Consider the following 27,929-nt stretch of genomic DNA (forward strand, 5'->3'; position numbering starts at 1 on the left):
TTTTTTACTGACAAGATTTGCTTGACCAGCTATAAATAAGTATTAAAACTAGAACAAACACTTAAGCGGCCTTCAGATATCACTGAATGTAGCTAGCTTGAGGTCAATTCTAATTTAGAAATCATTTATAGACATATATAGGTCAGTGAGCTGCAAAATTGCATGGACACATTACGAATGGAATGGGGTTGGCAACTGTCAAAGATTTGCATAGGTGGAGGCATCATAAATAGCTTGCCCCTTTTTCTATGAGATTTGACTTAAAGGGCTTGCCAGCCCTTTAAGTCCAGGGCATTAAAAAAAATATTTGACACAATTCTAGGGATTGACAGGGCAAGCTATGATGGTGCCTGCTAAATACTTCGACCGGCCAACCCCATTCATTCTTGTGGCCGTGTACTTTTGCAGCTGGGTGTACATCCGGTTCGCGTTCTAGCCGTGAGCGTATTTTAAAATCCTAACTATTGCTCATGATCTCCCCCGTTGCTGTCATCTCCGTTAGCTTGGCCCCCGTTCCGCTGCGGCCCTCGCAAGAATAACTCGGCTCTGGAAGGCAGTAGCTTGTCGAGTTCCGCCGCTACGTCCTGGGTGTTCAGCGTCCTGCCTTTTAAATAAACGAGAAACAAAGGGTATAGCCGGGTAAGCATGGCCAAACTGCCCTTAGCGTAAAAAACAATTTCCTTTTACTGGATTATTAACCTATGTATATGTAGTGCTTTCACCAAATATTAAGCCTCAAATGCTTCAGATTAAAAAAAAAATGCAAAAAAAGAAAAATCATTTTTATTTTATTACAGCCAAAGTACTAATCCGATTTCTTTGTAATTTGGGTATGTTGTATATACAATTAGGGTCGCTTTCTGAAAAAAATAATATTGAATTATCTCTTAAAATAATAGTAAAAAATTGAGATGAAAATTTTCAGAAAAATAAAAAAAATACGTGCGAAATAGCGACAGTTACCAAATTTACATATTTTATGTAGAATTTAATAATGTTTAACATATATTTTTTTCAAAAATTAAAATCGGGATCGGAACAGTGTGAAAAACTCGAATTTGTAACATCCCATAATACTCTCTCTTCATACAAAGCAAAGCTAAGCTAAGTAGTCATAAACGAATGAAGTATATTGTGAACGCAGTCTTTACGAATTTGAATTTAGAATGTGACGTATTTTATTCATCAAAGGAACAGACATTTTTCAATCGTTAACGCTCTGTATAAAATTCGTGCCTATTTTCCTGTTCCCGCGCTTTTTTTAGGGTTCCGTAGCCAAATGGCAAAAAACGGAACCCTTATAGATTCGTCATGTCTGTCTGTCTGTCCGTCTGTCTGTCCGTCCGTATGTCACAGCCACTTTTCTCCGAAACTATAAGAACTATACTGTTGAAACTTGGTAAGTAGATGTATTCTGTGAACCGCATTAAGATTTTCACACAAAAATAGAAAAAAAAAACAATAAATTTTTGGGGTTCCCCATACTTCGAACTGAAACTCAAAAATTTTTTTTTCATCAAACGCATACGTGTGGAGTATCTATAGATAGGTCTTCAAAAATGATATTGAGGTTTCTAATATCATTTTTTTCTAAACTGAATAGTTTGCGCGAGAGACACTTCCAAAGTGGTAAAATGTGTGTCCCCCCCCTGTAACTTCTAAAATAAGAGAATGATAAAACTAAAAAAAATATATGATGTACATTACCATGTAAACTTCCACCGAAAATTGGTTTGAACGAGATCTAGTAAGTAGTTTTTTTTTATACGTCATAAATCGCCTAAATACGGAACCCTTCATGGGCGAGTCCGACTCGCACTTGGCCGCTTTTTAAATCTCTGAATGCCGTTCGCCCTAGCCGCATACAGCCACGGAGTTTAAGGTCCGCGCTCAGCGAAATAAGTCGCGTTCTAAATTCAAATTGCGTTGGGAATATAACTTTCTAGTATAACGTACAAGTTATTTTGTATGAAGAGAAGGTATTATGGGATGTTACAAATTCGAGTTTTTAACACTGTTAATCCCGATTTTAATTTTTGAAAAAAATATATGTTAAACATTATTAAATTCTACATGAAATATGTAAATTTGATAACTGTCGCTATCTCGCATGTATTTTTTTTATTTTTCTGAAAATTTTCATCTAAATTTTTTACTATTATTTTAAGAGATAATTCAATATTAATTTTTTCAGAAAGCGACCTTAATTGTATATACAACATACCCAAATTACAAAGAAATCGGATTAGTACTTTGGCTGTAATAAAATAAAAATGATTTTTCTTTTTTTGCATTTTTTTTTTAAATCTGAAGCATTTGAGGCTTAATATTTGGTGAAAGCACTACATATACATAGGTTAATAATCCAGTAAAAGGAAATTGTTTTTTTCGCTAAGGGCAGTTTGGCCATGCTTACCCGGCTATACCCTTTATCGAGGAAGCTATAGTTTGTTGCTTTCTAGTAGAGCCCGAAGGCTTATCCTATTGTCTATTGTTCAGTAAAACCGCACGTGCTACTTACCTGCAAAAAAGGGTCTTCATTATTCTATTTGGCACCTGAGCGCGGGCTAGTCCAACGCTCAAAAAACCAATGTAGGTGCGCTCTCCGATAACGCGCCTTTGTTACGCATCTCGATGACACATTTTAGACTGGTTCTGTAGCGTTCGACTCGCCGGCGCTCAGTAACCGAAGTCTGACCGCACACATCGTAACAAAATATTTATCCATTTGTTCATTTTGAATCTTATTGCAATTTCCATAGGAGTTGTAATTCAATTACCTGGGTAAAGTGAACGAGCGATTTTTTATGCAGGTTGTTGTGACACGTGGCACGAGCGGTTTTACTTAACAATAGACAATAGGATTAGCCATCGGGCTCTATTAGAAAGCTACAAACTATACAATACAAATCATTTACATATGAGTATGCTCAATTTCAACCTCGTGTCGCAAAGGACATGTTGCGCTTTATTTCGACAAATTACGCTTTCTATCTGTATAAAACACTATTAACCCTTTGACCCGCAAAGACACCAACTGCCCGCACTGCGCGGCTACAGAAGAAGAATCTAAAAGCCATGACAGGCCAGTCGTGACTAGTTATGGCGACGAAGCCACCGCCCTTAGAATAAGGGCTCCGAAAAGACCCGCCCGTATAGTTCGTTTTTTTAGCATTAGAAAGAACTTGAAAGAAAGTAAGCGATCTTGACATGTCATTTAATTGAAAAACGCTTTTTAAAAATCAGTAACTATTACTTATGAAAGCAGAAGAATATAAATGATCGTATTAGATTCATAATTGTTACATATTTGCCGTAACTTATTTTTAAAATGTGTTTTTCAATTAAAAGACGCATCAAGATTGTTTACCTTATTTCTAATGCTAAAAAAACGAACTATAGTTACGGGCGGCGATTTGAAACCGACAAAAATCCGAAAGGATGGGAAGGCATCTCATACCTCCCGAATATGAAAGAAGCAGACAACGGCTACAGCCCAATATCAACCTTCGTTCATTCTGACAAGGTCCACGATGACGCGTCGCACACGATAGGCGTGGCGTTCACAGGATTAAAAATGCAATAATGATTCTTAATCACGTCTTCCGATGTTTATAAGTTAAGATAATAAGAGCATATTTACAGGTGGTGTTAAAAGAGTAATAAAGAACACAATTATGATTAGTTCTAGTTATTCTAGTGCAGGAGTCGACAGACTGAAGAGCCACCTCCAGTAAAAATGACCGGTTTTTGAACCGCAAAGAGCCACAAATGGTGATTTTAGTGATCTAAGAACTCTTGAGTGTACATTTCTTGGATGTCTTGAATAGCAGCAATTATATCTTTGAAATGCCGCAGTTTTCTGACCCCTGATTTAATATGATACAAGAATTATGACCAGAGCTCGGATTTTTCACGGCAAAACAAAACACTAGCGTAATCTAGCCAGTGCTTGAAATATTATTTTATCGATATCGAGTATTACTAGAGTATATGACAGGTATTGCCTCAATACATTTTTAGGGTTCCGTAGTCAACTAGGAACCCTTATAGTTTCGCCATGTCTGTCCGTCCGTCCGTCCGTCCGTCCGTCCGTCCGTCCGCGGATAATCTCAGTGACCGTTAGTGCTACAACGCTGAAATTTGGTATGAGTATGTACTTATATTTTCCACGCCGAAAAAGTGGTACAATAAAATCTAAAAAAAATGTTTTTTTGGGGTACCTCCCATACACATGAAGTGGGGAAAATTTTTTTTTTCGCCCCAACCCTACTGTGTGGGGTGTCGTTGGATAGGTCTCTTAAAAAGAATATGAGTCTTCTAAAACCAATTTTTGATCAAATTAGTTGTTTTGTAAATAAATGCTATTCACCCTTTAACAGAATTAATTTTACAGTATCTATCTACCTAAAGGTGGCCAGTAACTAACAGTGGCTAGTAATTGCAATTTTACCCTATTTATTATATAGTAAGTAATAAAATAACTTTTCATTTTAGCTTTGCCATAGTCGAGCAACAAAGAGGTAGGTCTGCATGTACAACTTAGAACGAAGTTAGAAATTGCGTCTGTTTCTAATATATAACTCCATACAAATGTTTTTATTACATATTTATTTTATTTGGTGACGTATTTTCTTCTAGTACTGAATTATCGATATCGATAAAATAATGTTTCTATCACTGGCTAGATTCCGATGGTGTTTTGTTTTGCCGTGAAAAATCCGAGCTCTGATTTCGACGACCGGTCTGGCCTAGTGCGTAGTGACCCTGCCTGTGAAGCCGCGGTCCTGGGTTCGAATCCCAGTAAGGGCATTTATTTGTGTGATGAGCACAGATATTTGTTCCTGAGTCATGGTTGTTTTCTATGTATTTAAGTATTTGTATATTATATATATCGTTGTCTGAGTACCCACAACACAAGCTTTCTTGAGCTTACCGTGGGGCTTAGTCAATTTGTGTAAGAATGTCCTATAATATTCATATTCATTCATATCATGACTTATGAGTGATATGTACCTATGAGGTTGTCGGCGAGGATGGTCTGACCGGCGGCGCGGGCGAGCTCGGCGGCGAGGCGCAGGCTGTCCGCGTCGGAACATCTGCTGAGGCACGTCGCCGCCTCCAGCAGATTCCCTAACGCGAGGTGGCTGCAAACAAAACACGTTTTAACAAATTTTAAAAATAAAGGAGCACTTTTTTTGGGTATTAAGTGTTCCCAGATATCTCTCGAAGACGCCTAGACCGATTTGGACAGTTCTTTTTAGGGTTCCGTACCCAAAGGGTAAAAACGGGACTCTATTACTAAGACTCCGCTGTCCGTCCGTCCGTCCGTCTGTCACCAGGCTGTATCTCACGAACCGTGATAGCTAGACAGTTGAAATTTTCACAGATGATGTATTTCTGTTGCCGCTATAACAACAAATACTAAAAACAGAATAAAATAAAGATTTAAGTGGGGCTCCCATACAACAAACGTGATTTTTGACCGAAGTTAAGCAACGTCGGGCGGGGTCAATACTTGGATGGGTGACCGTTTTTTGCTTGTTTTGCTCTATTTTTTGTTGATGGTGCGGAACCCTCCGTGCGCGAGTCCGACTCGCACTTGGCCGGTTTTTTGTTGTAACACGTTCCCTATCCGGGTGGCCCCAATGTGGGGACATGAAGCTTTTTTTCAGTAATCCGTGCTTCCACTAGGTATGGGTTCACAACTTCAAAGTGGAAGCACACTTCGACGTGTGACTTCAGTCATATCATATCATTTCGCAATTGTCATCACGTCAGAATCAGATGACGGGATCCTGATAAAATCAGGAGAACTACTATTAACCAACCATAAAACTCTCGAAACTCATAAATAATAAGCAATCAAAATTCTATTCGCGAGCCTAACGCCATCTATCGAGCATTCCAAGAAAAGGCGGAGTTCCAAGCCAGGCCGCGCGGGGGCGCGGCAACGGCCTCTACCACTTTACCGTCATCAAATCATACACGGCAAGGCACACAAGCCGCACTCGCGATTATTTATACTTTCCTACTTGTAAATTTTCATCTATACATATAATAAAGCTGAAGAGGGTCTAAAGTCTGTACATGGAAGCTATTCGAAAAAAAGTTGGTTGGGGATACTTAGAATCGATAACAGAACACGTTCCAACAGTTTTTGGAATTTTTGTCTGTTTATCTGTTTGTCTGTTTATTTGACCACGCATCACGTGAAAACGGCTGAACGGATTTTGATGCAAACTTTACTAATCGGTCAAGAAAATCCCTGGCCCTATTTTAGGCTACAAAAATTCAACCCCTAAAAGGGGGGGTGGCCACTACACTCAATTAAGTTATGTTTGCACCTGAATCTTATGGCGCTAACTTAAGAAAGTGGTGCAAACTTTTTTTTTGTGTATGTACTTTGTAAAAAAAAAAAAATTTTCTTAGTCAATGTCAAACGTCTTTGAAAATACATATTAAATCACATTTATAGACGGGTCTATCGCGGGTCTATTGACAATAATGAACATTATGTGAAGTGGGTGGTTTGAAAATATGATGTCTACCCCAAACTTTTTCATACACTTTTCGTCGGGTAGTTGCACAAATCTCTGTTTTGACATTTTGTTGGGACATCAGTTAGCCGCGACCACGACCAGTGAAACCTGTGTCGAAACGTCGGTAAATAAAGGTAATAAAATAAATTTCCGTCTATAAATGTGAGTTAATATGTGTTCAAAACGCGAAAGTTTTTAAATGTCAAACAATTTGGGACTTGGAATTTATTCTATTGTTCTGCGTTTAAGCACTGACAGCCTGGACACTTCGGGCCTTCGGCCCTACATGGAGCTCGGCCTTCGGCTTTCGCGTTAGATATCCGCACCAAAATTTCACGTAAACCATTGCGGCTGTGTCCCTGACATAGCCTCTCTACATTTTTTTCTATCAAAAAAATTTCGCGCTCGCTACGCTCGCGTTTTTAATACGATTTTAAAAGTTAAGCCTAATTTGATAAAGGTGGCATTCTGGGCATCCTACCGAGCGACTACTACTACGACTTAAGAACTGACATCCTGGACGCTTCGGGCCTTCGGCCCTATGCGGAGCTCGGCCTTCGGCCTTCGCATTTAGACACTTATACCATTGTTCTGTGATTAAGCATTGACATCTTGGACGCTTCAGGCCTTCGACCTTACACGAAGCTCGGCCTTCGGCCTTCGCATTTAGACACTTATACTATTGTTCTGTGTTTAAGCACTGACATCCTGGACGCTTCGAGCCTTCGACCCTAAGCGGAGCTCGGCCTTCGGCCTTCCCATTTAGACACTGATACCATTGTTCTGTGATTAAGCACTGACATCCTGGACGCTTCGGGCCTTCGAGCCTAAGCGAAGCTCGGCCTTCGGCCTTCGCATTTAAACACTTATACTATTGTTTTGTGTTTAAGCACTGACAGCCTATCTCAATTATTTTCTATCAAAAAAATTCGCGCTCGCTACGCTCGCGTTTTTTATCTTTAAGGTTAAGCCTACTTTGATAAAGGTGGCATTCTGGGCACCCTACCGAACGACTACTACTACGACTTAAGAACTGACATCCTGGACGCTTCGGGCCTTCGGCCCTACGCGGAGCTCGGCCTTCGGCCTTCGCATTTAGACACTTATACCATTGTTCTGTGATTAAGCATTGACATCCTGGACGCTTCGGGCCTTCGACCCTACACGAAGTTCGGCCTTCGGCCTTCGCATTTAGACACTTATACTATTGTTCTGTGTTTAAGCACTGACATCCTGGACGCTTCGGGCCTTCGGCCCTAAGCGGAGCTCGGCCTTCAACTTTCGCATTTAGACACTGATACCATTGTTCTGTGATTAAGCACTGGCATCCTGGACGCTTCGGGCCGTCGACCCTACGCGAAGCTCGGCCATCGGCCTTCGTATTTAAACACTTATACTATTGTTTTGTGTTTATGCACTGACAGACTATCTCAATTATTTTCTATCAAAAAAATTCGCGCTCGCTACGCTCGCGTTTTTTACTTCTAAAGTTAACCCTACTTTGATAAAGGTGGCATTCTGGGCACCCTACCGAGCGACTACTACTACGACTTAAGAACTGACATCCTGGACGCTTTGGGCCTTCGGCCCTACGCGGAGCTCGGCCTTCGGCCTTTGCATTTAGACACTTATACCATTGTTCTGTGATTAAGCATTGACATCCTGGACGCTTCGTGCCTTCGACCCTACACGAAGCTCGGCCTTCGGCCTTCGCATGTAGACATACTATTGTTCTGTATTTAAGCACTGACATCCTGGACGCTTCGGGCCTTCGGCCCTAAGCGGAGCTCGGCCTTCGGCTTTCGCATTTAGACACTGATACCATTGTTCTGTGATTAAGCACTGACATCCTGGACGCTTCGAGCCTTCGACCCTACGCGAAACTCGGCCTTCGGCCTTCGCTTTTAAACACTTATACTATTGTTTTGTGTTTAAGCACTGACAGCCTGGATGCTTCGGGCCTTCGGCCCTACTTAAAGCTCGGCCTTCGGCTTTCGCATTAGATATCCACACCAAAATTTCACGTAGGTAAACCATTGCGGCTGATCTGACTCATTTTTCTATCAAAAAAATTTCGCGCTCGCTGCGCTCGCGTTTTTAATACCATTTTAAGGGTTAAGCCTACTTTGATAAAGATGGCATTCTGAGCACCCTAATACCAAGCGACTACGGCTTAGGCCAAATTTTTTAATTATACGTTTTTAATTTAAGTGTTATTTATTAAATAATATTAGACCTAAATTCGAAAGTTTGTTAGGAAGTATGAATTTCTATGTGTATATTTCTTAACTTTTCATGCTTAGACTGATTTTACTGGAGGACAGAATTGGGTGATATTTGCCATGGACATGATTTGGATAGGTACAGTCAAGGACGTAAAAATACAAAAGTAGTACTGTATTGTCCGTTATACACCTACTACTCTGTGTCGTTTAAATCACGTCTAATATTGGAATAAGGGCGAAAAAAACTATTGGTTTTGGAGTGTAGTTTTGTTTGGTGGTAGGTACCTACCTAATTGTAAAATATTTTATCTGGACTTCAGTCCGCTAATCGTATCCATCTGTCAACTTTACTTCAATTTCCGCCTCCACCAGGGAGAGAAAGAGAAATTAGGGATGAATTAGCTTACTGGCACAGACCGAATTCCACGCGGGCGGAGCCGCGGGCACAGCTAGTTTAATATAATTTAAGAGCCCCGCCTGCTGCTCCTGAGACCTCCTGAATCGCTAACCTCCCCAACAATCCTATATAAAGTAAATGAGTCAAAAAGGGAAAGATAGCATATAAATGTCCTCACCAAACAGCAGCCATGTCGGACACGCCGGAGTGGAGGCAATTCTTGGCCCACGACTCCAGGACTTCGTCTCCAATCGTGTCCATATACCTAAAAATAACATGTATTGTATAAGAACATTATTAAACGAGTCACATGGTAGCAAAATTATTTTCCTTCGTTCAGGATTCAAAGTACGCCCTCGGTAGGTAATTTTAATCCACCCGTATATCGGATGCCTCATTTTTACGAAATACCTACAGGTCAATGATTACAAAAAGTATTACAATATATCAATCTAGTAAGCACGATAAAAATAAAATAAAGCCAAAAAGGACGCGAAACTAATCCCGTTTCAATCGCGCAATTAAACTGAAATACAGTAGGGAGCTAGGGGAGGATGGGGAAATATGTTGGACAATAGTAGGACTTAAGGTACTAAGGTAAGTAGGTAAGGTAATAAAGGACTTATTGGTAAGTACGATAAACGAGTTACATGAAGCAAACGATTTGCCTCGTCTTTTTTGGTAAGGACGGCTAAGGAATGGAATGCGCTCCCGTCATATGTATTCCCTGAGAGATATGACCTCGGTCTCTTTATAGCAAGAGTGAATAGGCTATTACTGAACAGGTGTAAGCAGGGCTCGGAAACCGTTTTATTTTTCAAACCGGTTACATTCATTCTCCCGGGAACGAAAAGCATTTCGTTTCCGTTTGCGGTTACCGGTTAAAGAACTGTTCTATTGAGATACTGAATTATGTCAAATTCGTTCGCATTTCGTTTTTGTGGAACGAAATTAACCGGTTAAATAAAATATCGAAGCGAGATAGAAAGAATAAGTATTCCTATCTCTTTAACGTATGTCAATGAGTTTAACCGAGAGTCTCCGAAAGCCGAGGGTAACCGGTATTATATCGTTCCTTGCGAACCATAAAATTCCGTTCCCTCTTCTTACCGGTTAGGAGAGAGAACGTAATTTTTTTGTTGGCGTTCCATCAAGTAACCGGTTTTTTAATGAACGTAATAATATAACGGTTTTGGAACGATATTAACAGGTTTTTCAATACCGGTTCCGAGCCCTGGGTGTAAGTAGTGGATACCTGATCCGGCACAGCAAATAGGCCTCCTTGTATAGTTTGTTCTCGACGAGCGTCTTGACCGCGCCGATCACGTCCTGGAGGCTCAGCAGCGTCAGCACCTTGCGGTACACGGGACCGCCGTAGTTCCTGTTCACTAAAAAATCATTCGGTCAGTTTAATATTTAAAACTTTCGCGTTTTAACTCACATTTATAGACTAAACATTTGTGCGCAAATCTCTGTTTTGACCTTTTGCTGGGACATCAGTTAGCCGCGACCACGACCAGTGAAACCTGTGTCGAAACGACGGTAAATAAAGGTAATAAAATATATTTCGCGATAGACCCGTCTATAAATGTGAGTTAATATTTGGTCAGGTTATCATTTTCACACTGGTGCTTAACCGTATGCCGCTCCGCTATGTGATCTGTATCCAATTCTTTTTTTTTCTTTCAATGCGACGACCGCCTAAAACGATCAATAACGATTTCTACCAGGGTGAAAACGCGGTCAAAAGTCTAGCCCAAAAAGCTCAAAGATTCTAAATAGTACGTATATGTGGAAACCTACATAGTCTATTTACGCCGACTTTGTGACACTAAGTATTACTTGAGTATTACTTCCACATTTGCTATCGCAAAGTCTGTGGCGACATAGTTGTATTCGATATCACACTTACCGACTAATTTGTCTTCCTCGCCGTTAGCGACGAGTCGATCTATTTGAGCCAGATATAATTTAGACGCGTCTTTCCAGTACCTGCAATCAAACCAAAAGAAATTAAGAGTGTTTTCTACCTGCCGAAATAATGATGTCCTATACGATGATAATGATATCCTCTCCGATGTATTCGTTCGTGGCGACCATTGATGTCTTGATCGCAGTTCGTCAGACCGATTTCCGAGTTGCAAGCGTTTCCCACGACTCACATTGATATGCTAAAAGGTACCGTTTTACGTTTACCCGAAACATGGCGCCGTCGGTAGAATATCGTCACTACATTGAAAAAAAAACTCGTATCTTGTTCTGCCAATCAAAAGGAAAATCTGGTAAAGCTTTGGATTCCTCCGAAAACGGTGCCGTCATATAGCGGCCGCAAAAGACGGCCGTCTTTACGGTGGCGACATGTGGAAAGTACCACGGCGTCATAACACACCGTCATCCACCAAGGTCAAAGCGGCAAATTTGAAAAATGTAGGCGCGATGGGATAACGTCCCATAGAAAATTAGAATTTCGCGTCTTTTCCTACTGACAAGATTTGCTTGATCATCTATAATTTACTTGGAGGATGAAATATCATCAGAAGAGGAAAATAATCGTAGTACGGAATCATTTATTCAAATCTCGTGTCATTTATTCAAAATGGCGTCACCGCTATCTAATAAACGTTCACGAAACTATCGACACCGTCATGACGGCCGTCATCTTACGTTACGTTGACAATCAACGTAATGTGTCCGCGAGTGTGTGTGTGTGTGTGTGTGTGTGTGTGTGTGTGTGTGTGTGTGTGTATGTGTGTGTGTGTGTGTGTGTGTGTGTGTAGCATGGCATGGTCTCACTTGGAGGAGACGCCGGGCGCGAGGCTCAGCAGGTAGGGGCAGAGCAGGTCGCGCTCGGCGGCGAGGCGCAGCGCCGCGTCGATGTGTCCGCGAGTGTGTGTGTGTGTGTGTCTGTGTGTGTGTGTGTGTGTGTGTGTAGCATGGCATGGTCTCACTTGGATGAGACGCCGGGCGCGAGGCTCAGCAGGTAGGGGCAGAGCAGGTCGCGCTCGGCGGCGAGGCGCAGCGCCGCGGCGATGTGTCCGCGAGTGTGTGTGTGTGTGTGTGTGTGTGTGTGTGTGTGTGTGTGTGTGTGTGTGTGTGTGTGTGTGTGTGTAGCATGGCATGGTCTCACTTGGATGAGACGCCGGGCGCGAGGCTCAGCAGGTAGGGGCAGAGCAGGTCGCGCTCGGCGGCGAGGCGCAGCGCCGCGTCGATGTGTCCGCGAGTGTGTGTGTGTGTGTGTGTGTGTGTGTGTGTGTGTGTGTGTGTGTGTGTGTGTGTGTGTGTGTGTGTGTGTAGCATGGCATGGTCTCACTTGGATGAGACGCCGGGCGCGAGGCTCAGCAGGTAGGGGCAGAGCAGGTCGCGCTCGGCGGCGAGGCGCAGCGCCGCGTCGATGTGTCCGCGAGTGTGTGTGTGTGTGTGTGTGTGTGTGTGTGTGTGTGTGTGTGTGTGTGTGTGTGTGTGTGTGTGTGTGTAGCATGGCATGGTCTCACTTGGATGAGACGCCGGGCGCGAGGCTCAGCAGGTAGGGGCAGAGCAGGTCGCGCTCGGCGGCGAGGCGCAGCGCCGCGTCGATGTGTCCGCGAGTGTGTGTGTGTGTGTGTGTGTGTGTGTGTGTGTGTGTGTGTGTGTGTGTGTGTGTGTGTGTGTGTGTGTGTGTAGCATGGCATGGTCTCACTTGGATGAGACGCCGGGCGCGAGGCTCAGCAGGTAGGGGCAGAGCAGGTCGCGCTCGGCGGCGAGGCGCAGCGCCGCGTCGATGTGTCCGCGAGTGTGTGTGTGTGTGTGTGTGTGTGTGTGTGTGTGTGTGTGTGTGTATGTGTGTGTAGCATGGCATGGTCTCACTTGGATGAGACGCCGGGCGCGAGGCTCAGCAGGTAGGGGCAGAGCAGGTCGCGCTCGGCGGCGAGGCGCAGCGCCGCGTCGATGTGTCCGCGAGTGTCCGCGAGTGTCCGCGAGTGTGTGTGTGTGTGTGTGTGTGTGTGTGTATGTGTGTGTAGCATGGCATGGTCTCACTTGGAGGAGACGCCGGGCGCGAGGCTCAGCAGGTACGGGCAGAGCAGGTCGCGCTCGGCGGCGAGGCGCAGCGCCGCGTCGATGTGTCCGCGCAGCACGCACAGCACCAGCCACGACTCAGTGTTGCCCACGCGCAGGTGTTGCTCCACTGCAATCATTGTTTTTTATCAGTTCATGTTTGATCCATAGCTTGTCAAACGTCAGTCTCAAAAGCTTGTGGAGTTCTTTACTTGTTATGTAGGGCGTCCTAGTAAAAAAACTGAAGCTAAATAGTAAAAAGACTACGTATATCTGGCATAAAATGTCTAGTTTAGAATGGGGATCCGTGGCCTTATTTTTTGACAGCGGCTAATATCCCCTTCGTAAAAGCCCGTTTCGTAAAAGCTTGTAGCTTGTTTCTTGCTATTGTTGTCTGTACATGTTTTGTGATCGTCACGGATAAAAATCTTTTATCTTATCTTATCTTAATACAAGTGGAAGTCCCTTTCTAACAGAAGCTGTCAAAAAGTGCCATCCGCTTCTATTACAAGTTACAAGCTTTTGAAAAACGGGCCCCAGGTCGCTGAAAGAACACAGATCATAAGGCTGAAAGAACATATACTTGGTCAAGCAGATTTTGTCAGTAGAAAAAGGCGGCAAATTCGAAAATGTAGGCGCGAAAGGATATCGTATAGAACCATAGAAAATTTGAATTTCGCGCCTTTTTCTACTGACAAGATCTGCTTGACCATAGAGAAAAAAATACATAGAGTGCTCACTCCATACATCAGTTCAGACTATTAATTTCAGTGTCTACATCTAGAACCGAGTAGCGGAACTATCAGTACTGCTACTTGACAATAGATGGAGCACCGACCGGAAAGTCTTATCTCAAAAGCATAAGACTTTCCGGTCGGTGGCGACATCTATTGTCAAGTAGCAGTACTGATAGTTCCGCTACTCGATGCTAGATGCTAATAGTCTTTTTGGTACTAAAACTGATGTATGGAGTGAGCACTCTATGTATTTTTTTCTCTATGACCAAGTATAAATACTTACTCTCCATGTCAAACACCTCATTAACCTCCTTCGAATTGCCGAACATTTTGATATAATCGAGATCGTATTTTTCACTCTCTACTGCCGTCTCCAAATTCTTCTTCACCATAAACTTATGCAGCATCCTCTTGGCTCCGTTCGCCTTAGGCTTTTGCATCTGTTTGGTGATGGTTGGCAGTAAGAATTTCTTGGAAATCTTCACTTTAGATTCTAACGTCGCTGCTAAACCGTTGTTTTCAGAGTCTGCAGTTTCTGTGTCTTCGGTGGCTTCAGTTTTGATTTCTTTTTTGTCTTTCCTTTTTTTCTTGTCTTTCTTAGGCGCTTCTTCCTTAGTTTCTGTTAGGATATTATTAGACTTTTTAAATTTGAGAGTGTTATAATTAGTGGGCGCTGTGCTTTAGAATAAACGGCTTAAATGCCTTTATGCTTTCATTTTGTGAATGTTACAGCAACCAAGTAAATCCAAAGTTACGTTTCGAAGTTATATAAAATACCAGTAAGATCACAATTTTAAAATATAATAATAGTACGTACCATTCGTTTTCTTCAATTTTATAAAAAATATATATAGCAGCTATATTATACATAAACGCAATATTTGACTGTCAAAATTGCTATTTTCTTGTTTACTTCAAGAGGGTTTATCAGCATACATCGGGGTTTTCGGCGATTTATAACTTTGTTTATTGTAAAATAATTACCAAACTATGAATTAAACGTAGGTAGTAAGGTCCAAATGTGCTTAGAAATGTTAAATTAGTTTCGTTTTTTACAGTTTTTACCTGTTATTTGGCTAGTGAAAAACATTCCCGCACCGAAAACCCCGATGCACTCGTATGTTTATCAGTGATCGTGACGATTCGTGACGTCACGAACACGTGTCGAGCATACACGACATACCTTGGTAGGCCTCGGCGGGGTGTTGGCGGGTGTCCCACAGCCGCAGGCAGCAGTCCGCGCCGCCCGACAGCACGTGGTGCGGGAGGGAGGGTTGTGTCGACATACCTTGGTAGGCCTCGGCGGGGTGTTGGCGGGTGTCCCACAGCCGCAGGCAGCAGTCCGCGCCGCCCGACAGCACGTGGTGCGGGAGGGAGGGTTGTGTCGACATACCTTGGTAGGCCTCGGCGGGGTGTTGGCGGGTGTCCCACAGCCGCAGGCAGCAGTCCGCGCCGCCCGACAGCACGTGGTGCGGGAGGGAGGGTTGTGTCGACATACCTTGGTAGGCCTCGGCGGGGTGTTGGCGGGTGTCCCACAGCCGCAGGCAGCAGTCCGCGCCGCCCGACAGCACGTGGTGCGGGAGGGAGGGTTGTGTCGACATACCTTGGTAGGCCTCGGCGGGGTGTTGGCGGGTGTCCCACAGCCGCAGGCAGCAGTCCGCGCCGCCCGACAGCACGTGGTGCGAGAGGGAGGGTTGTGTCGACATACCTTGGTAGGCCTCGGCGGGGTGTTGGCGGGTGTCCCACAGCCGCAGGCAGCAGTCCGCGCCGCCCGACAGCACGTGGTGCGGGAGGGAGGGTTGTGTCGACATACCTTGGTAGGCCTCGGCGGGGTGTTGGCGGGTGTCCCACAGCCGCAGGCAGCAGTCCGCGCCGCCCGACAGCACGTGGTGCGGGAGGGAGGGTTGTGTCGACATACCTTGGTAGGCCTCGGCGGGGTGTTGGCGGGTGTCCCACAGCCGCAGGCAGCAGTCCGCGCCGCCCGACAGCACGTGGTGCGGGAGGGAGGGTTGTGTCGACATACCTTGGTAGGCCTCGGCGGGGTGTTGGCGGGTGTCCCACAGCCGCAGGCAGCAGTCCGCGCCGCCCGACAGCACGTGGTGCGGGAGGGAGGGTTGTGTCGACATACCTTGGTAGGCCTCGGCGGGGTGTTGGCGGGTGTCCCACAGCCGCAGGCAGCAGTCCGCGCCGCCCGACAGCACGTGGTGCGGGAGGGAGGGTTGTGTCGACATACCTTGGTAGGCCTCGGCGGGGTGTTGGCGGGTGTCCCACAGCCGCAGGCAGCAGTCCGCGCCGCCCGACAGCACGTGGTGCGGGAGGGAGGGTTGTGTCGACATACCTTGGTAGGCCTCGGCGGGGTGTTGGCGGGTGTCCCACAGCCGCAGGCAGCAGTCCGCGCCGCCCGACAGCACGTGGTGCGGGAGGGAGGGTTGTGTCGACATACCTTGGTAGGCCTCGGCGGGGTGTTGGCGGGTGTCCCACAGCCGCAGGCAGCAGTCCGCGCCGCCCGACAGCACGTGGTGCGGGAGGGAGGGTTGTGTCGACATACCTTGGTAGGCCTCGGCGGGGTGTTGGCGGGTGTCCCACAGCCGCAGGCAGCAGTCCGCGCCGCCCGACAGCACGTGGTGCGGGAGGGAGGGTTGTGCGGCCCACGCCGCGCCCAGCGCCGTGCCGCCGTGCCCGCCGAATATCGACACGCAGGTGCCCGCCTCTACGTCCCATACCTGACCGTAAACATAATGCTTAACCCCAAGTCCCGCGGCCGCGATATCGCATACGCGTCGCGTATACAAAATGTACGACTCAATAACACTAGGACTTAGAGGTTTTTAGGGTTCCGTAGCCAAATGGCAAAAAACGGAACCCTTATAGATTCGTCATGTCTGTCTGTCTGTCCGTCTGTCCGTCTGTCCGTCCGTATGTCACAGCCACTTTTCTCCGAAACTATAAGAACTATACTGTTGAAACTTGGTAAGTAGATGTATTCTGTGAACCGCATTAAGATTTTCACACAAAAATAGAAAAAAAACAATAAATTTTTGGGGTTCCCCATACTTCGAACTGAAACTCAAAAATTTTTTTTTCATCAAACCCATACGTGTGGGGTATCTATGGATAGGTCTTCAAAAATGATATTGAGGTTTCTAATATCATTTTTTTCTAAACTGAATAGTTTGCGCGAGAGACACTTCCAAAGTGGTAAAATGTGTGTCCCCCCCCCTGTAACTTCTAAAATAAGAGAATGATAAAACTAAAAAAAATATATGATATACATTACCATGTAAACTTCCACCGAAAATTGGTTTGAACGAGATCTAGTATGTAGTTTTTTTTTTATACGTCTTAAATCGCCTAAATACGGAACCCTTCATGGGCGAGTCCGACTCGCACTTGGCCGCTTTTTTGATATTATCTATGGCTTTACTGCTAATTGCTAATGTAATTTTGAAAGGAATATCAACTCAAAACTTTTTCATTTTCATTTTCAAAACTCTTCAATAATTGATGATTAACGCAAGGAAATTATTACAAATACAAGATATTCTGCTGTCACTAACGATAGATACAATAATGGACAAATGGTTATATGTAGGTTAATAATTCTTTATCTTCATTTACATATAACCGCGAGTGTGTCTCGATTTAGAAAAAAAAAACCTGCTCAATATATTTTACAAATAGATGCTTACTTATATTCTAACAATGAATAAGCTTTCAGAGATTTTAATTTTTGCTAAGAGATCTTCAATTTGCAATTTAATGTTATAGATCTCGAAGTCAGAAAGTCAAAATATGCTTAATACTGAGTAATTTGGACAGAAGGTCACCAGGAGCTCCATAAAGCGGAAACGTAGAAGATTGGGATGACTTAACCTTGCAATACAATCATAATTACAGCCTTATTATGAGAGAGGTTGATTACATTTGTACAGTAACAGCCTTACCCTCACGGTGCCGTCGTGCGAAGTCGACAACAGTTTCATTTCGTGATGCGGGCTCCACGCCACTTGCAGGACCGTGTTCGTGTGCCCGGTGAGCCTCTTGAATTCAACCAACTTCGGATGGTTTTCTGACGGAAAGTATATCGATTGTGAGTCGCACACAAATACCTAATAATTAATTTATTAATAAATAATTTAATGCAAATAAAGAATTTACTTACTTACTTTTACTTACTAATATACATGTATATGTTAAAGGAGTAATATTTTTTTCGTATATTTACAGGGAGGAACGATTCTGTTTATTTTCCAAAAATTATTGCGTTTTAGTGTACAATTTTATTGATTTATTATAATTAGGAGCCATAGTTACTAAAAAAACAATCAAAGTATATTTTTTCGTACCATGTAGTGACAATTGTAATTGTACCTATACGTAATATGTAATACGAGTATATGTATGTCATCCGTTTTAGGGACATACATATACGTTTAATTGATGAGATTGATTAGATAGTCATCTATAGTTATATATCAATAACTGTTTTAGAATAGTCCTATTGTTTGTTATGCCACCTCATTGACCAAATCTTATAATATAGCTCGTATAGATTATCAAAAAAAGCACTACTCGCAATAAAATTACTTAAACTAATACGTATTACTTAGTCAGCAATTACCATCTGTAAAATTAAGCCCAAAGACCCATAAGTGCCTTACCTTCTTTATCGACAAACTCCAATATAACGACCGCATTCGCCTTGTCCTGTGAGCACACTGCGATTAAATTCTTGTGCTGAGACTCCTCGTTGGAAAAGGAGGTCTGTTGTGGGTGCCATTCGATTGTGTGTATCATTTTACTGAAACAAATACGTCATTTCATTAAATTATAAATTATAACTAGCTTTATAAAATCACGACTTGAGTCCAGTTTCTCAAAAGCTTATAACTTGTAATACAAGTGGAAGTCCCTTTCTAACATAAGCTGTCAAAAAGTGACATCCGCTTGTATAACAAGTTACAAGCTTTTGAGAAACGGGCCCCAGATATCAATTTTCAACAAAACCGGGCCTATAATAGTTATTTGTACAACAAGAGATCAAAGTTTGATATTTCTTCGAGTGCTTATTTTGAGTCCCGTGCAAGCGAAAGATTCTATAATAGATAGCAGCAGTTCTCAGCAGTGAGTGCGAACATATTAGAGAACCCCAAAAATGTATTACTTCATCACTTACCTATTCACTCATGTTTTCTTAAGATATACCAACATTACCAACAATTAAGTTTTCACCTCAGCAGCTCAGACAAGGGTACTATGCTACTTAAAAACAGTAGCAAAATCGCATTTTGCTCACTGAGTGAGCAAAATGCGATTTTGCTCATTTTCTCTCACTCAGTGAGCAAAATGCGATTTTGCTCACTGTTTTTAAGTAGCATCTCGAACAAGGGTACTTTGCTACTTAATAAAAACAGTGAGCAAAATCGAATTTTGTTCACTCAGTGAGCAAAATGCGATTTTGCTCACTGTTTTTAAGTAGCAAAGTACCCTTGTTCGAGCTGCTGAGGTGAAAAAAAATTATAGGTACCTGCCGACGAATGTCGCCGCCAGCAGCTTGGCTTCGTGCTCTTGGAGCACGGCCACGCCGCCCGCGTCGCTGCCGACACACAGGAGGCCGTCGCGCACGCGCACCGCGCTCACGCCCCACGCCGACCCCTCTACCAACACCGGCACCGGCGTCCCGGCTGCGACACAACCATAAACAGTCGGTTACGGATCGGATTGTTCGATGAAATACTCTGGAAAGCCTATTTTGTCAGAAACAGGAGCTTATATGGGAGATCAGACCTTTTTAACAAGCTTTTATTAGGTCGACCTGTATGTAACTATGTAATGGAATCTAAGGTAACTAATTTAACCATCTTCCAAGGATCGTAGCATCATGAAAATTGGCAGCTGTATGTAGTTTTGATGACAATATAATAATATGGTACTGTCGAACTGATCTGATGATGGAGACAGGAGGTGGCCATAGGAACTCTGTGATGAAACAACGCAACCTAATTGTGTTAGGGGTTTTTAGAATTGTCTCGATGAGTATTAGTTGTCTGTCGTAAGAAAAGTACAGTCAGCGATAAAAGCTTGTACCAAAAATTTAATTTTTGCCAAAAACTTATTCAAATTTGCCATCGTTTACTATTAACAAAGCTAGCTTACCTTACTTTAAAAAAACAAGTGAAGTTAAAAAGGTACTCTAGTGCCAGGGGCGCCACAATATTGACATGGATAAAACGTCATCAAAAATAAGTCTAAACAACCTTATTGTCTAGTCATGAATGCTAAATTACATTGATTGTTTTTTTAGCTGGGAGTCTAGCGGTAAAAGCGGGCGATATTCAATTCAGAGGTCATTGGTTCTAACCCCAGCTCGTCCCAATGAGTTTTTCAGAAGTTTCATACGATGTACAATCATTTGATATTTACCCGTCGCTTTTCGGTGAAGGAAACCGGACTAATCCTAATAAGGCCTAAGGAAACTAGGTTCAGGTCAGATGGACCCTCGAGCCGTGGCAAAAAAACGAAACAACGCGAGGAAGATGATGTGGATATTTTTGGCCCTTCACCCATATCGATATTTTAGTCCTCGATTCCTAGTATTAGGGCCCATTTAGACGGTGCGCGAACTCGCATGTGATTTTAGTTACATTTCGGATCATTAAGGTAACATCAATTCAGCCGACCGATCAAATAGCGCAATGTAATGAAACTCGCATGCGGGTTCTCGCACCGTCTAAATGAGCCCTTATTCTAATAAAAAAAACCGGCCAAGTGCGAGTCGGACTCGCGCACGGAGGGTTCCGCACCATCAACAAAAAATAGAGCAAAACAAGCAAAAAAACGGTCACCCATCCAAGTACTGACCCCGCCCGACGTTGCTTAACTTCGGTCAAAAATCACGTTTGTTGTATGGGAGCCCCACTTAAATCTTTATTTTATTGTGTTTAGTATTTGTTGTTATAGCGGCAACAGAAATACATCATCTGTGAAAATTTCAACTGTCTAGCTATCACGGTTCGTGAGATACAGCCTGGTGACAGACGGACGGACGGACGGACAGCGGAGTCTTAGTAATAGGGTCCTGTTTTTACCCTTTGGGTACGGAACCCTAAAAACGAAACAACGCGCGGAAGATGATGTGGATATTTTTGGCCCTTCACCCATATCGATATTTTAGTCCTCGATTCCTAGTATTAGAGCCCATTTAGAAGGTGCGAGTTTCATTATACATCATGTACTGCGTCATTTAATCAGTCGGCTGAATTGATGTAACCTCTGGTCCGCAATGTAACTAAAATCGCATGCGAGTTCGCGCGCTACTAAATGAGGCCTTTTGTAAAAATGAGGTTGGCCCGCACAATGATTTATAACTCAAGATGGGTTATAGGCGTTCCAAAATTGAAGCGCTTAACTTGTGACAAATTGGACAGTTTCCTTTAGTCACGGCTGGACAAGCGAGAAATGTGCACGTGCTAACGAGCTCCCGCACACCGAAAGAGAAAGAGACGACCTTATGTTTAACAACGAGTATGACAAAGATGGATGTAATGAGAAAACTAATCAAAAATAACAGATTTCTTCGTAGGCACAGAAATAAATATGGAAGTATTTCTTGTGCTCCTCAAGTATGAGTATAACCTATCTATGGTTATATAATATCATTGGGCCCGCAGTGCTCACGTTCGTCGGGTCGCTCGTGGCGGTAGGCGCGCAGCTCCTGGCGCGCGGCCGCGTACAGACCGCGCGCGCCCCAGCCCAGCGCGTACACGCCGCCCGCCGGCCCCGCGCACAGCGCGCGCGCCGCCCGCTCGCCCGCGCCCGTCTCGATCAACCCCACCTGCGCCCGAACAAGGATTACCCCGCGGCATAGACTAGGACTGAGCATAGTAACGCTACCCCCTCTGCCACTTAAGCTTTGGATTCCTCCGAAAACGGTGCCGTCATATAGCGGCAGCAAAAGACGGCCGTCTTTACGGTGGCGACATGTGGAAAGTACCACGGCGTCATAACACACCGTCATCCACCAAGGTCAAAGCGGCAAATTTGAAAAATGTAGGCGCGATGGGATAACGTGCCATAGAAAATTTGAATGTCGCGCCTTTTCCTAGTGACAAGATTTGCTTGATCATCTATAATTTACTTGGAGGATGAAATATCATCAGAAGAGGAAAATAATCGTACTACGGAATCATTTATTCAAATCTCGTGTCATTTATTTAAAATGGCGTCACCGCTATCTAATAAAACGTTCACGAAACTATCGACACCGTCATGACGGCCGTCATCTTACGTTACGTTGACAATCAACGTAACGTAACGCCGTCTAGGAAACCGCGCCATCTTGTTTACATATACAACGTTCTAGTGATGTCAGTCAACGCTATATAGCGGCCGTAATATGACGGCACCGTTTTCGGAGGAATCCAAAGCTTTATACGGTAGTTTTACTCCATCTTCGAGTCAATCTCGTGCCGCGATTGGTCCCTGTCTTTGAACGGACCAATCACGACACGGGATTCGCTCACCTCGTCCCCCCGCACCCCCGTATTTTTGGCAGCATCGGTTTCATGAAATAATTGCTCTAAACTCAGTCTAGATGATTCCTAGTCTATGCCCCGCGGCCACAGAACACGCTCCGAGCGTGCACGTTCCACGCATTCGCTGATTCGCGCTTGTTTTAACCAATGGCACTTGATTTCAACGTGAAGCGTGCACGCTCGGAGCGTGCGTTTAACTGTTATACAGAATAAGCTCGCTCCTAACGTTTGCGGGCGCCGTGTCATGAGTTTTCCGCGTTATTTGTCTATTTTCAACACTTGTATCACGAAAGTAAATGATTACAAATCTATCATAAGGGTTAAGTGTATCGCTTTACAAGGCGTATATGTATATAGCAAAGTTTTAAAATGCATTATATTAGGAATAGCAACTTTCGATCGTTATAATTTCTAAATGATTATTCAAAATTACAAATGATAAAAGAATGCTAATAATCAAATCCCTTCAATGATACCCCACTCGTCATAGTAGGTATAGTTTGTAGCTTTCTAGTAGAGCCCGAAGGCTTATCCTATTGTCTATTGTTCAGTAAAACCGCACGTGCTACTTACCTGCAAAAAAGGGTCCTAATTATTCTATTTGGCACCTGAGCGCGGGCTAGTCCAACGCTCAAAAAACCAGTGTAGGTGCGCTCTCCGATAACGCGCCTTTGTTACGCATCTCGATGACACATTTTAGACTGGTTCTGTAGCGTTCGACTCGCCGGCACTCAGTAACCGAAGTACCGATTTTTTATGCGGGTGGTTGTGGCACGTGGCACGAGCGGTTTTTCTTAACAATAGACAATAGGATTAGCCTTCGGGGTCTATTAGAAAGCTACAAACTATACGTCAATTTTTACCCTAGACTCAGCCGTTCCAAAGGCCAGCAAGTTCTCCCTAGTGGGATGCCAGGCCACGGTGAGCACTTTGCCCTGCACGTGCTGCCAGTAGGTGACGACGCGGCCGGCCGACAGCTTGCCCTCCGCCTCCTCGGCCTCCTCGGCCTCCTCGGCCTCCTCGGCCGTCCACACGCGGACGGCACCGTCGCCCACGCTCACCGCTACCCTGAATATAGTATACAAATTTAGTCTACACTAGTCCATGTTATTATGCTTTATCAACCTTTTGACGACGGTCGGGCAAGTCCATTATTACGGTTCGTATTTATAAAAAGCAGTAAAGTGATAGTTTTTATACGTACGTTAAATCATATTTATCGCCATTTAGGTACAACAATGATGATTTTCGAAGCGTTATTATGGGGGTTGTCAGTCTTTCTAACTTACTAACAAGGGCACACGGTATCACAATTCGTAATCGTAACACAAAACAAAATAAGTATATCAAGAATAACACCTACATTTGCAACGTGTTTAATATTTAATGATAATAATGATCCTAAACATAATTCCTGTAGTGAGGAGAGTTGCAGAATATCTAGTTCTGCAAATTCTGGTTAGTTTCGCAGCATCAGATTACAATGATGCTATGATTTTTTTTTTTCATAACTGATGTAATAGACTAGAAAAAGACGGGTTGTTCATCTATGAAGTACCGCCAAATTTAGTAGTGAGCGGTTCTGTAACACGTTCTAGGTGATACGCTATTAGGGTTCGACGCCAATAATGGCAAAGTCAATAATCCTCCATCCTAGGCCACGTCTTCTCGGCTAGTCTGTGGCCATGAGTAAGCCCATTTATAATATATAAAAAAAAAGTGCGGTTTCGACGTTTCATCATTTGTTTACTCACTTGTTAACATCATACGGGCAATACTGCACGTTGTAAACGAAGCCCCCGCACGTGTTGTACACGGTGGTGGAGCGGTCGCACAGGCTGTAGCGGACGAGCGAGCGGTCCTGCGACGCGCTCCAAGCGACGGGCGCGCCGGTGTTCGCCCGACTAGCGTTCGTGGCCACGCAGTGCAACCCGCGCTTATGCAGAGTGTGAACCAACTTCGTTACCAGCTTGTTCTTGCTAAAAAATACATAAATGAACCCGATATCTCTACAGAACTCATTCACATGTTAAAATTAAATAGGGTTTGCTCCCAAATGCAATCAGAAAAATGTTAATAATGTATAACAGTTAGATACTGAACAACTCCGATACAAAGATGTTCAGAAGCGACACATGAAAAGGTGCAACATCGAGCCCTCTCAGTGGGAAGGTTTGGCAGCACAGCGTCCTGAGTGGCGCAGGCTGGTGCAGGACAAAGTGCGCGATTTCGAGGAGCGACGTAAAGTTGACCTCGACGCTGAACGCGACGAGCTGAAAACGCGCCAGCCTGCTCCCATTCACTACCACTACGTGGCTGGTGTCCTCACATGCTCTCAATGTGCGCGGGGGTTCACCTACGTCAGCCCTCTTCGGGCGAGCAAACTAGGAGTCGAAGTGGTTGTCATGGCCAAAATCGGTCGGAAGGATCATTATCATCATATACACAATACAATAATACAGGTATACAATGAAACAGGCCCGTCTAATAATGGAATCTGCAAGAGGCTTCATTATCCTTATTATCAGCTGGTAGGCCGCGGACTGGACGCACGCGACTGGTAACAGCATGATTTGACCGAATCACAAGAAAAACTGTTAACAGTATAGACAAAGAAAGTGTTTAGCAAGTAGGTATTAAGAAAGTAACCTTACCAATCAGGCTTCAGTGGATTGCACTCCAACAACTGGTTCTTCCCATCAGCTATGAGCAGCAACTCAGGCTGGCACCAAGCCAGCGTGGCCCAAGAGTTCCTGAAGCGGCCTTGTTGTTGCTTCCCGGCGATCAGGGCGCAGCTGGCCACAAGCTTGCCAGTCTTTGACCAGATGCGAACACCACTGGAAAAAAATTAAACTATTAAATTGTGCAGAGTATATGATTAGTATGTGAACAGTAGAACAAATAGAGAATGTTTGAGAAGATTCACGAAAACCGTGAAAATAGTAATTTTATTTGTGGATGAACAGTTGGCCAAGAAAGTGGTCTACCAGTTTTGACAAAAGTTTCTGCGAGATCTTACGATCGCTAAGGTTGACTTTTCTAACGGAGTTTAAAGTAAGTCTACCTTGTTGTCTCATGACGTTCAAACGAACCTCAACCGTAGGGTGGTAGACCACATTTTTGGCTGACTGTACAGATCATAAAAGAATCCTTACCCATGTTTCCCAATTGTTGCTAACAAATGCTTATGCATGTGCACACTAGACACAGCACCAGATTCCTCTAGCTCCTCCCTACTACACCTGGTTTCTTGACTAGACTCACTTATAACCTTACTACTACTAGGTATCTCTCCTTTTGGACTATTTTCACTGTTTATATCACTTTTCTCAAGTGCCTCTACTAAGGACTCTATTGAGGGCTCTGGTTCATTCTTTTTCTTTAGTATAGTATCTTTAAGCTTCAAGCATTCAGCCAAATAATCATTCTGTTCCGTGGGTTCCTTGATTTTCACTAGTATATCCTCTGGTTCATATTTTTTGTGTCCAAACTCATCTGCTTCATGGTCTTTATAGATGTCAAACATGTCATCTTCGGGAACAACTACAAAATCTTCAAAACTGTCTTGGGGAAGATCCTTTTTGATTCCAGATGTATTTTTTTCTTCTAGGTCTTGTTGCTGCCTGATTTTTTCCATTCTATCGGAGGCACTAGACTTTTGAGGCTCTTTCTGAGCCGCTCCGTTCTTTGATTTGGACTTGCTAGGTTTTTCAGTAACAATTCCGGTTCTTTGGGATTCATCAACAGATTTCTCAACTTGGACTTCATATTGGGGACACCAGCTCACATTCATGATTTCATCATCTTGGCTGCGAACTTTGTAGATAAGGCTGCCAGCACCTTTGATAAAAATTATAAAATATTAATTTGTGTTGTGACACAAAATCATTAATACATGTTTTGAGTTTGGATTTTGCCAGTTATTTCTTTATTACCATAAGTATTGAGCATGTGTTATTTCATTGAAAAAAATATAATTGGTACTTTTCAAAAATAAAGCTGTCTCCAGTCTAGTTACATTAATAACAACCCAAAGCAATCTAATCACACTGATTTAAACTTTCACGATTTTTACACATTATTCAATCCGAAACCGTCCGTCCTCGAAACGTCGGAGGTAAATCTTAAAACTCAGATACGCGATTAAGTCCCGTTGTACAGTTTAATAATGCAATCTAATCAGTTATATTTTTTAGAAATCACTTTTTTGTTATAGAGAACTTCAGAGAACTACTGTTATTGAAAGTATGAAGGAAAATCGTAAACTCAATACTGTTGAACAGCAGTTCTTATTAAATACAACAGTCTCAATTATAAACCATCTTACCACTCAAATCCACCACAAACAGGACTCCCTGCTTGGTACCAACAGCCACATTTAGTGTGATGTGACGGGAGCAGGCCATGCATGTTGGCTTGAATGTCTTCAACATGTTGTTGAATGTTTTTACTACATTGGCATTTAGGTCCCATTTCACAATGTTACCGAAACTGCCCACTGTTACAGCATACACCTCATCGCTGTATGCAACACCAATTATTTCCTGTGGAAACAGCAAAAGATAGGTATAAGATAAAATCTATAATATAACTTTTTATTACTACAGCTTTTATTCAGTAAAATTTATTTTATTGTTTGAGGGTAGATTTCAAGCAATTTACTGAACTGTTAACTAAGTAACAAAACTCTTAACTACGTAATAAATACAAATAAATAATACTAAGCCAATAGGTACCTCTTTCTCATGAGTGTGGATGTCATGACTAAGATTGGATTTGAATTTTATTCGTCCGTTTGCATCCTCTAAACTCCATTGTTTTACAGAGCCACTAGCACTTCCCGTCAGCACCAGTTTCTTCTCTGGCCACTCAGGTGATATGTCTACACTTACAATCCTGCATAAAATAAACAAATTTATACCAAATTCATCTTACTAAAGACAGTAGCAAAGTTTCTGCTAATTTTCATATATTAAACTAAAGTTCTTACTTGTCGGGATGTGCTCTGTTCAAGACATGTGCAGTATATTGCTCGGCACCTTCAACCACGCCATTCGCATCAGCTGGCACAGGCTTCAAGACACAAAGACTTTTGCTTGGACCGCCGTAAGCTAGCCACCCGTCGTTGCTCACCGCTAATCCTGACACTTGGAACCAGTTAGGCGAGGGAAATAATACTGTTTCATCCATTTTTCGTAGTTAAATTAAGAGTAATTTCGCAAACTTTCGTTAAATTACAAAGGCACATAGAAAAATTTACGCGCGCTACTGTAATCCGGTGCGGTGTGCGGTGCATGTGCGGTGCACGCTTTTTTTTTGTTTTCATTAAACGAAGTGACAGTCTGACAGTGACAGAAGCACCGGTAGATATAGTGGGATCAATAGTGCAAGAACGTTGTATTTCCGCGTTTATAGTAAAAACTGGAATAGTTTCCAGAAACGTTAAGCCCCCTACACACTCG

General features: G+C 43.4%; 1 protein-coding gene across 1 annotated transcript; it reads right to left on the reverse strand.

The window, feature by feature from the left end:
- Positions 1–441: 441 nt before the first annotated feature.
- LOC134662679 (uncharacterized) lies at positions 442–27,747 on the reverse strand. Its single transcript, XM_063518951.1, has 19 exons — positions 27,458–27,747; positions 27,204–27,363; positions 26,795–27,011; positions 25,623–26,307; positions 25,122–25,304; positions 24,222–24,446; positions 23,331–23,535; positions 21,611–21,767; positions 19,461–19,617; positions 18,595–18,734; positions 17,878–18,002; positions 15,117–16,656; positions 14,217–14,552; positions 13,179–13,326; positions 11,077–11,156; positions 10,420–10,552; positions 9,343–9,429; positions 5,017–5,147; positions 442–604 (listed from the first exon to the last, which is right to left on the reverse strand). Exons 1-19 carry the CDS (start codon positions 27,655–27,657, stop codon positions 462–464), a joined length of 5,052 nt encoding a protein of 1,683 aa, XP_063375021.1. The 5' UTR covers positions 27,658–27,747; the 3' UTR covers positions 442–461.
- Positions 27,748–27,929: the final 182 nt, after the last annotated feature.

This window comes from Cydia amplana, chromosome 3 (assembly GCF_948474715.1).
Source record: "Cydia amplana chromosome 3, ilCydAmpl1.1, whole genome shotgun sequence".
Taxonomy (NCBI): domain Eukaryota; kingdom Metazoa; phylum Arthropoda; class Insecta; order Lepidoptera; family Tortricidae; genus Cydia; species Cydia amplana.